Genomic DNA, 11631 nt, shown 5'->3' on the forward strand with positions numbered 1-11631 from the left:
ATATATATATATATATATATATATATATATATATATATATATATACATTATATTTTTTATTAACACATCGGCCGATTCCCACCAAGGCAGGGTGGCCCGAAAAAGGAAAACTATACGTTTTTCTTTTTCGGGCCACCCTGCCTTGGTGGGAATCGGCCAATGTGTTAATAAAAATTATATATATATATATATATATATATATATATATATATATATATATATATATATATATATATATATATATATATATATATATATATATATATATATATATATTACACAGTGGTCCCCCGCTTTTCGTAGTTCCCGGCAATCGTAAAATTCGCCAATCATAGAGGTATTTTCGTTTAAACATGGACTCGCTTTTCATAGGTTGACGCGCGAGTCGTAGTTCGTCTGGGACGCGTACCCATGGAGTGAGCCAGGACGGCAGCCAGTCTGGCATTGTTTACCAGTGAGCAAAGGTCCCCTCACGTGCTCCAGCGGAATATTTCATAATATTCCATTTATTTTAGTGCTTGCAAGTACTAAATAAGCTACCATGGCTCCAAAGAAAGCTCCTAGTGCCAAGCCTGTGGTAAAGAAGGTGAGAAATACGATTGAATTTAAGAAAACCATCATTGAACAATATGAAAGTGGTACAAGTGTGGCCGAACTGTCCAGGATGTTTAAGAAACCCTACACAACCTTATGTTCCATAGTGGCCAAGAAAAACAAAATAAAGGATGCTGTTGTTGCAAAGGGAGTAACTATGCTGACAAAAATGAGATCACCAGTACTGGAAGAGGTTGAGAAGTTATTATTGGTGTGGATAAATGAGAAACAATTAGCAGGAGATACTCTTATGACTTCGTTTATTTGTGAAAAGGCTAGGCAGTTGCATGAAGATTTGGTAAAGAAATTGCCTGCAAATAGTGGTAAAGTGAGTGAATTTAAGGCCAGCAAAGGCTGGTTTGAGAGATTTAAGAACCGTACTGGCATACACAGTGTGGTAAGGCATGGTGAGGCTGCCAGTTCGGACCACAAGGCGGCTGAAAAATATGTGCATGAATTCCAGGAGTACATAGAGGCTGAAGGACTGAAACCTGAACAAGTGTTCAATTGTGACGAAACAGGCCTCTTTTGGAAGAAAATGCCAAAGAGGACCTTCATTACACAAGAGGAAAAGGCAATGCCAGGATTCCCCTTCCAAACTATAAACAATCCACTCTCTCCTCCTCCAGTCTCCCATACACTAAGAAGAATCTCCAATAAAGGTAAGTGTTATGCTGTTAATGTTTCATTCATCATTTCCCATTGTATTGTTTATGTACTACATGCATATTTCATGTTAAAAAATTTTTTCTTTTAATACTTCTGGGTGTCAGGAACGGATTAATTGTATTTACATTATTTCTTATGGGGAAAATTGATTCGTAATTCGTCAATTTCGTTTATAGTAACAGCTCCAGGAACGGATTAATTACAAACAACGAAGGACCACTGTGTGTGTATATATATATATATATATACATATATATATATATATATATATATATATATATATATATATATATATATATATATATATATATATATATATACACACACACACACACATACATACATACATACATACATACAGTAGTCCCCCCCCCCCATATCTGTGGGTGGATACATTCCAAGACCTACCATGATACCCAAAACTGTGGATAGTAGCAAACCCTTTATATATCATTTTTCATTTACATATACAGGTTGGCCATCACTAATCTGGCATCATTGAGACCTGTAGTGTGCCAGATTAGCGAGTTGTCGGATTACAGAGTGGTTAGATTAGAATGCACTTAATGTATCAACAGAGACTGCTACATCTTCCTCATTTTCATAACTTTCTCCTCCACTGGCTTGCTACTGTGGATTTACAACCATCTGCACAATTTCTGAGTCAGTATAATGATGAAATATGAAATTATGCTAGCCAAAATTAGTGCTGGATTACTGATGGAACCGGATAACTGATTGCCGGATTAGTGATGGCCAACCTGTATACCTGTGATAAAGTTTAATTGATAAATTATGCACAAGTGGAGAATTAGCACTTTTCCACTGATGGGAAGCACTTGATGGCTTTTCTTAGGCTTTGAAGAATTGTCACTATAACTACTATTGCACTTTGTGGCCATTATACGGGTTATTTTTAGACCACAATATACTGTGGATAACTGAAACTGAATCTGCAGATACAAGAATTCTACTGTATATTTAACACACACATGTATAACTGTATACATATACACAGCAATTCAGTGAATGTTGCTAGATGTGTTATCTTCTTTGGAGTCACCCTGCCTTGGCAGGAGCTGACCATCATGTTAATGAAAACATGTATATAGTGCAAGACTATTGCAAACGGTGTTTATTTTACATACAGGAGATCATCGATTAAGATATCAATTATGTTCTCACTGTGTGATGGTTGAAAACCTGGAGCTTTTTTTTTTATTATTAATGTACCATGATGTTCATTTATGGTGTAAATTTTTGAGGAACAAATATAGCACACATTGCAGAAGTTTTCCCTTTACCTTGTGTTCAGCTTATAGGTTAGGCCATTGTCTTTACTGGGGAAGCCTAGTCGCACTTTTACTGTAAACATCTTTCCACTCCATCAGTTGTGTGTAAATGCATCCCACACCATACAGCCATGTAAATAATTTTTTATGTTTTCATTGTATCTCATCTCTGGATAGCAACTATGGCACTCTAGAGGTATGTGAGTGATGCTGGAAATGGTAAGTAGTAGTTTAAGCATGAAAGTCTTAGTATTTTGAAAAAAAAAAAATGAGATCTTAATTGAGCTTAAAAGTGGTGCACATGTGATTTAGACAGTATGAATCTGTGGTCTCAGTGAGGTTTAAGTTCATTCAATTAACATGAATGAGGGAAATGACCTGGAAAGAATGACATCACAACCAAATATAATGGGAAAATTATTCAGTGTGTGAATTGAGCATAAAACCAAGAAAGGTTCAGCATATAATTTCATCATAATAAAGAAAAACCCTTAGAATACTACAAAACTGTGTGTGATGAGGAAGGAAAGCATAAAGAGTGTTTGTTTACCAGAAGCTGGTTCCATAAGTTCAGATTGTGAAATCAGTTGCAAAATATTAAATTTTCTGGTAAGTATTTTTGCTGACCACACAACTGTAGAGAATTTCCTTGCCGAATTGGAGGAAATTATCTGATGATGGATATAAGCCACAGTAAATGTTTAATGCTGATGAATCAGTCTTTATTGGAAGAAGATGCCATCGAGAACCTAACATCAGTTAGCAAAGAAAAGTGCACCAGGATTCAAGGCATTAAAGGGTTGCTTCAGCTTGTTACTGTGTAGTAATACATTAGGTAATTTGAAGTTAAGCCCATGGTTATTTACCACTTCAAGTATCCCTGTGTTTTGATGGTACATATGAAACCACCTTGCCATGTATTTGGAGGTTAAACCATTCAGCATGGATGACAAAGGCCTTATTTATTGACTGGTTTAATTTAAGCATCACTTTATTCCTGAAGTTGTATGTAACCTTCACAGCAAGAACCTTGCATACAAGGGTCTCTCTACCCTTGATAATTCCCGTACTCATCCAGAACTCGGGTGGATATGAACAAATACATCCACTGGTTCTTGGAATTACTGAAACAAATATTTAATTGTAACTACATGATAAGTGATGCAGAAATTTGTTGCAATAATGAACATCGAATGAGCTTGGAATGCCAGATTTTTGGCATAAATTTAACATTGGGGCAATTCATTCCATGCACTTTTGCAATCAGCATTAAATGTACGCTGGGGGGAAATTATGGACTGGCATGATGAATACTTCTACAGGTTTTCCACTCATTTGAAAGCCAGATTCAGGAAATTGTTTAGCTAACAAGGAGATTACCAGGGGAGGGTTTTAAAAATGTGCAGGAAAATGTCCAGATAAAAGGGAAGTAGATAACATACAAGGATGAGGAAGAACAACCTACAGAGAAACACTTAACACAGCAATAGCAGCTCTGTATGACTCTTAAGGGTTTAGCACTTCATTATGATTATAATACTGCAATAGTTAAGTGAACAATTCCATATTACAGGTAAAATTGCAGACTTTTTCACAAATCTAGAAGCACTGCTCTGAAACAGGGCCTGAAACAGCTGATGATACCTTACTATCAGCTATATAAAGTAATGAAGGGTAAAATAGACCAGAAATGCATTACTGAACTCCCCATGCTGTATGACCCTTGTAGGTTTAGCACTTCTTTTTGATTATAATAATTACCAAATTTTTCAGTACCCCAGCACAGCCATCAGCATCAGTGCTAGAGCCTCAACCAGTGATTTACAATCTTCCACATTAACCCAGCAGGGACACACCATCCCTCTCTACTCTTTTTCAAAATCATCAATAAACACCAGCAAGGAAAATTTAGGGTAAGAAATTTTATTTATGTAAGCTTTGTAGCCATAAGCATTGTATTATATATGTATATTGCATCACTGTGTGTCTATCTACAATTACATTATTTTTTTTTTTTAAATCTTGAGACCTAAAAAAAATTTGCTGGCATTTTTGAGGGACTAAGGTATTAATATACAGTGGAACCTCAAAAATCGAACTGCTCCCAACACGACCAATTATGTAAGTGTATTTTTGTAAGTGCTTTTATAAGTGTATTTTTGAGGGTCTGAAATGGACTAATCTAATTTACATTATTCCTGATGGGAATAAATTCATTCGGTAAAGGCACTCGAACAGCCTTCTGGACCGAAGAAAGTTCGATATTTGAGGTTTCACTGTAATCCTATTTTTTCCCTGTGATCTTTACTTCATATTAGAAGATTTTTCGATTAGATGCTGTTTTCAGGAATGTAACTACTGTATGTATTGTTGTTATTATTATTATTGTTATATACACGCACAGTATTATTATTATTATTATAATCAAAAAGAAGCGCTAAGTCACAAGGGCTATACAGCGCTGCAGGGTAGGAAAGGAAGCGAGAGTATTGGGCAGCAGGAGGAGGGAGGGGCGATCAGTAGGTTACAGAAAACAGCGGGGCAGGGGATAGTGCAGGGTAGAGGGTAGCAAGACATCGAGGTAGAAAGGGCTGAAGGTATCATCAGAGTTTGTGAAGTAAGTCAGTTGTTGTCAAAAAGTCAATGAGAGGGTCCGGATGAAAGGTGGGTCCATCAGCGAGAAGGGAAGGTAAAGAGAGAGCAGCAGAGCGAAGACGACATTGGAGGTAAATTCTGCGTGCTCGTTGATAGAGTGGGCAGTCTAACAGAATGTATCTGACCGATAATGGAACCTGACAATTCTCACAGAGAGGAGCAGGGTGCCTCTCCATGAGATATCCATGAGTAAGACGAGTATGGCCAATGCGGAGACGGGAGAGAGTAGTCTCCCAACCTCGGCACTGGTGACAAGAAGACAGCCAGTAACCTATACTTGGTTTAACAGATTGAAGTTTATTACCGAGTAGAGTAGACCAACTTTGTTGCCAACGGGTGTGAAGGTGGGTAGCTATTGCAGCAAAATAGTCCGTAAATGGAACACCTCTATATGAAACTGGTAGGTCATGTACTGCTGACCATGCAGCAGTGTCTGCCTGTTCATTGCCCTGTACATCAACATGACCAGGGACCCAACAAAAAACAATATCTTTATGCTTGATAGAGATGCGGCGTAGCCAAAGTTGGATAGGGAGGACTAAGGGGTGAGGTGTATCAAATTTCTGTATAGCCTGTAAAGCACTAAGGGAGTCTGAGACAACCACAAATGATGACACAGGCATTGATGCAATACGGATAAGTGCTGCAAGAATGGCATACAATTCAGCGGTAAAGATACTAGCCGAAGATAGTAAATGCCCTCATACGACGCTGTCCGGAAACACTGCTGCGAATCCTACGCCGTCTGAAGACTTAGAGCCATCTGTGTACACTGCAATGGCATGAGAATGAGAGTGGAAGTGGTCAAGAAAAAGAGAGCGAGAAGCTACTGTAGACAGTTGGGCTTTCGAGCAAGGAAGTGAGAAAGAACAGACTCGAACAGCTGGAACTTCCCAGGGGGGTAGGGAAAAGTGAGATGCTACATGAACATAGAAAGGTGGAAATTGAAGAGAAGACAAGAGCGAATGTAGGTGAACAGAGAAGGGACGGAGCAAACAGGGGCGGCGAACAAATAATGTCTTCTAATATCGGTGACCATTCTATAAATGGAAGGATTGCGATCATGAGAGCATACATAGTAGCGAAGGCAATGGGCATCACGGCGATCGGATAAGGATGGAACGTTCGCTTCTGCATAGAGGCTCTCGACGGGAAGAGCGAAAAGCACCAAGGCATAAACATAATCCTTGGTGATGAATAGGGTTGAGGCTAGATAGAGTAGAAGGAGAGGCAGCTGAATAGATCTGGTCACCATAGTCAAGTTTCGATAAAATGAGGGTGGAATGTAGGCAAAGGAGAGTTCGACGATCAGCTCCCCATGAAAGATGAGCAAGGGTTTTAAGAAGGTTCAGCTGGCTGTGACAAGTTGTCTTCAGAGAGGTAGTGTGAGGTTTCCAGGATAACCTACGGTCAAAGAGAAGGCCTAGAAACCTGACTGTATCACGTTCAGGGATACGGGTGCCACAGAGGTATAAAGGATGATCGGAGATGACAGAGCGTCTAGTGAAAGTAATTTGGTGAGTTTTGGTATTGGAAAATTTAAACTCATGTGTGGTGGCCCAATTGGAAACACGGTTGACCGCATGCTAGAGAGAAACTGTAATGAGGTGACAGTCAGTGTCTGCACAGGCAGTAGCGAAGTCATCAACATAGTGATGACCAAATATTGGATGGAAGACTAGAGGCCAAATCATTTATAGCAAGGAGAAAAAGTGTTGTGCTCAGAACACATCCCTGGGGGACACCTTCAGCTTGGATAAAGTTCGGGAAGAGTACATTATTAACCCTAACACGGAAATGTCTGTCAGTTAAAAAGTTCTTAAGGAAGGATGGTAGATTGCCTCGAAGGCCTAAGGAGTGGGCTTGGGCCAAAATATTATACCTCCAAGTTGTGTCATATGCCTTCTCAAGGTCAAAAAATATGGCAATAACTGAGTGGTTATTTGCAAAGGCATTACGAACATATGTATCCAAGCGTAGTAAGGGGTCTATGGTAGAACGGCCCTTACGAAAGCCATATTGACGAATGGAGAGGCTGTTGTGTGTCTCTAAATACCACACTAAACGTCTATTTACCAGGCATTCCATCACTTTGCAAACTGCACTGGTAAGAGCAATGGGACGATAGTGGGAGGCTTCATACCCCGTAGTACCCGGTTTGCGGAAAGGGAGAACAATGGCAGATTTCCACAGCTGTGGAAGAACTCCTTGTGACCAAATAAGATTGAAAAGGCATAATAGGACTGCAAGGGCTGACTGATGTAAATGTTGTAGCATACGAATGTGAATGTCGTCGGGCCCAGCTGCCGATGATCAGCAAGCTGAGAGTGTTGCCTCCAGTTCCTGAAGTGTAAAAGGCACATTATACTGTTCTTCTCTGAGAGAAGAAAAGTCCAAGGGTGCTAACTCTCTGGCAGACTTTGAGGAAAGAAATGAGGGGCATAGATGGAACCCCTGAGAAATACGGACCAGATGATTGCCAATTCAGTTTGCTATATCAACACCGGCAATCCGCAGAACAGGAGCCGGGTCAGAATATTTACCACTCAGTTTTCGTACTTTTTTCTAGACTGCACTCATAGAGGAAGTAGAGGTGATGGTGGAGACATAATCTCGCCAGTAAGTGTGTTTAGCGTCACGGATGACACGGCAAGCGATCGCACGCTTCTGCTTAAAATCAAGAAGTCTCTCCGTGGTTCTATTATACCGGTACCTGCCCAATGCAGCGCGTTTCAAACATACTGTACGAGCACAAGCAGGAGACCACCAAGGCACACATTTCTGAGAATGCCTGCCCGAAGTTTGGGGTATAGAATGAGAAGCTGCGGTTAAAACGGAGGACGAGAAGAGGTGTAAAAGCTCATCAATGGAGGACGAAGAAGGAACCTCACTAAAAACAGTTAGTTGTGAGTAAAGGTTCCAATTTGCCTGATCAAATTGCCAGCATGGGATACGAAGAGGTGGTGAATATGAAGGGGAAGTAAGAATGATTGGGAAATGATCGCTGTCATGTAAATCCGGGAGAACAGACCAGGTGAAGTCTAATGCGGCGGAGGAAGAGCAGACTGAGAGATCGATGCAAGAGAGAGTATGAGTCCGAGGATCAAAATGGGTGTGAGTACCTGTATTTAAAACATGGAGGGGGTAGGTAGCAAGAAAAGCCTCTAACTGAATGCCACGGGAATCACAGTGAGACATCCCCCCAGAGGAAATGATGGGCATTAAAATCGCCAAGTAACAGAAGTGGTGGCGGTAATGACGAAACAAGAAAGGCAATATCCGGGATAGATAATGCCAGAGAAGGAGAGAGATACAAAGAACAGTGTGTATACCACCTATGCAAGTGAATACGGGCTGCTGTGTAATGCAGCGAAGTACGAACAAATAGCTGATGGTACGGAATATCAGTGCGTAGAAGAAGGGCACTTTCATTAAAGGTCCCATCAGGAAAAGGATCTGAAGAATACAATAAATTATAGCCTGAGATGGGATAGATAACGGCAGAGTGTAATTTTGGTTCCTGTAAGCAAACACCAACAGGGGAAAACTGGGAGAGCAACATCTGAAGCTCACCCCGATTACCCCTGAGGCAGCGAATATTCCACTGTAAATAGGCCATGATTGGCAACGATAAAGATACCTGAAATCTGCAGGTAAGGGTACCTATGGACTAGAAGGGTTAGAAAAGTCCACATGCGGTGGCAAAGAAAAACGTTCAAATAGCAAAGGAACGGTGCATTGTGAAGAAAGGAGTTGCGCAGATGGAGAAGAGGAAAGAGAAGGAACAGAGGGTGGATCAGTGTCCATTGATGGTTTGGTCTCTGCAATATATTCAGAGATTGCTTCAAGTGTTTCGGAGTTCAGAGACGTCGTATGGGAGACAATATTGGAGATGGAAGGAGGAGGAGTTTGAGTAAAGATCGGAGCTGTAATGGACTGTACCAAGGTGGGGGGAGGGGCAAAAGGGTGGAGGGAACTGGAGAAGTGTGGGAGGGGACAGAAGAGGCAGAAACCGAGGAGGTGGCAGAAAAGGAAACTTGGGAGGGGACAGGGGAGGAAGGCACAGTACGAGGATGATGATGAACCTCCACATTTGTAACGGAGCCAGTGAAAGGGGAAGATCTAGGTACAGAGACCGGGAAGGTAAAATGCGCAGGTGCATGAAGGAAAGGAGGGGTTAAAGGAGATTTGTTGGACCTCTGAGAAGTAGAGGGACGATTGGGAGGAGGTGTCGTATGAGGTCTTGTCTATACCGGGGTTTGTGAGGGAGAACACGAAGAAGTGAGGACAGACTGAGGTGTTGAAGTAGGGACGTCTGAGCCCAGGACAGCAAAAGAATTAGATACAGGAGTGACTATGGGACTGGCAACCGCAGAGGAGGCTGCAGAAGATGGGACCCCAGAAGTGGGGGGACGTTTTGAAACATGAGAATAAGAAACACGGGGTAGTCTCCCTTGGAGGCGGAGATGAGAAACTGCCATAGCATAAGAGAGACCTTCTGCCTCTTTGAGGCAACGAATTTCCTGCTCATTTAAGTACACCTGGCAACGGTGAGAGTACGAAGGGCGAGCCTCATGACAATTAAGGCAAGAGGGAGGTCGACTGCAAGATGTATTAGAATGGTAATCGGCACCACAGACTGGGCATTCGGCTATAGATCTGCAATATTTTGCTGGGTGGCCAAATCGCCAGCAATTCCTACACTGTTGCAGTGTAGGGATCACCTTTCGAACTTGTAACCGATGTCCTGCTACATCAACAGAGGATGGGAGTTCACGGCTGTCAAAAGTTAAACGAGCCACATTGCAAGGGTAGTGGGTTTGTGTCAACCATCTTTAGATAGTTTTTTAATGCCACCTTTGAACCATTTATAACATTTTTAGTATATTTTTGAATGTTTATACAGTAGCATACTGTAATAAACAGAATAGAGGAAATCAGCTCTAATATACATTACTTAGGTTTGCATACTGGTAAGAGAGCTGGTCATAAGTCCAAGTGGTCGGTAAAAGAGTACGTCACTCAGGAGAGGCTGTACGTCACTTAGCGATGTACTCGTTTACCGATGACTCGGACTTATGACGGACTCTCTGACCAGTATGCATACCTAAATAATGTATATTAGAGCTGATTTCCTCTATTCGGTTTATTACAGTATACAGTATGCTACTGTATAAACATTTAAAGATATACTAAAAATGTTATAAAAGATGCAAAAGTGACATTAAAACAATATCAAAGATGGTTAACACAAACCTATTACCATTATAATATGCTCCTTGCTTAGTGATGAATTCGTTTACGATATAGTCTTAAGAACAGAACTCAGTCATTAAGTGAGGAGAGGCTGTATGTATATAGATACGTATATGCATGCAATAACAAATTGCTGCTAGCCAGGGTTCGAACCCATGTTACCTGCCTCATGGGAAGCAAGTCAAATAACATGTTTGTAGGATTGATGGTCCACAAGGCAGGCTAAAATAACACAAGTTCGATCCCTGGCTAGTCGCAGTTTGCTACTGCTTAAATACCAATTGCTTGTGGTTGCATTAATATAAATATACGATTTATTTATAACACTCTGGCCTTCTCCCACTAAAGCAGGGTGACCCAGAAAGAAGAAATGAAAGTTTTTTTTTTTTTTAATTTAGTAATTTATACAGAAGGGGTTACTAGACCTTTGCTCCTGGCATTTTAGTCGATTTTTCGACACGCATGGCTTACAAAGAAAGGATTATTTTCCATTTCCCCATGGAAGTGGTAATACATATATGTATAACACTTCAATGTAGGTATGAGGCATGAACGTTGAATGTTCCAACAAGGAGGCTAGAGGCAGTGGAGGTGTCATGCTTAAGAGAAATGTGTGTTGTGAATATTCAGAGGGTTTGGAGTGTAGAAATTAGATGTAGGGTTACCAAGGGTTTAATACAGAGGGCTAAAGATTGGTTGTTGAGATGATTTGGGCATTTGGAGAGGATGAACAGAAGGATACACTAAGAGGGTGTATAAATCCGAGATGAAAGATAAGGATTGGGGTTGTCCTAGGAATGTGTGAAGGAAGCTTAAGCATCCAGTAGGACTGTGTGAGTACACGAGGTAGGGAATAGAGACGAGTGTTTTTTTAATGGATGTGTGAGCAAGGTAGTCTTTGAGGTGGGAAGGTCAGTGCCTGCAATCTGAAGGTGGGGTGGGGATGTTGTATTCTGGGGATAATCAGTATTATGATGTCAGCACACTTCTATCAAAGACAGCAGCTGGATGAATGTGTTTCTTTGGGAAGATAGCCACCAAGGTAAAAAAAAATTATGTTTACAGTGTCATAGTGTACAGTGAGTGGTGTCCCAGAAGAGGAGAAAGCTTTAAAACATAAAAAGAAAATTTGGCAAGCCCTAAAGTAATAATAGGATAAATTTAA

The 11631-nt window shown here is 40.8% G+C and overlaps 1 protein-coding gene across 2 annotated transcripts in view; it reads left to right on the forward strand.

Annotated features, from left to right (window-relative positions):
* Positions 1-11631, forward strand: part of LOC128692151 (tigger transposable element-derived protein 1-like) — a 43888-nt gene that overhangs the window by 12429 nt on the left and 19828 nt on the right. Inside the window, exons 1-2 of one of the 2 annotated variants that reach the window (XM_070085172.1) lie at positions 449-1256; positions 4329-4447. In XM_070085172.1, coding sequence (XP_069941273.1) covers positions 542-1256; positions 4329-4360 — 747 coding nt within the window. In that variant the 5' untranslated portion in view covers positions 449-541 and the 3' untranslated portion in view covers positions 4361-4447. Of the gene's footprint in view, positions 1-448; positions 1257-4328; positions 4469-11631 lie in introns of those variants that run through there. The other variant, XR_011392034.1, reaches the window with a different exon arrangement.

The sequence above is a fragment of the Cherax quadricarinatus genome, chromosome 15, assembly GCF_038502225.1.
Source record: "Cherax quadricarinatus isolate ZL_2023a chromosome 15, ASM3850222v1, whole genome shotgun sequence".
Classification (NCBI taxonomy): Eukaryota; Metazoa; Arthropoda; class Malacostraca; order Decapoda; family Parastacidae; genus Cherax; species Cherax quadricarinatus.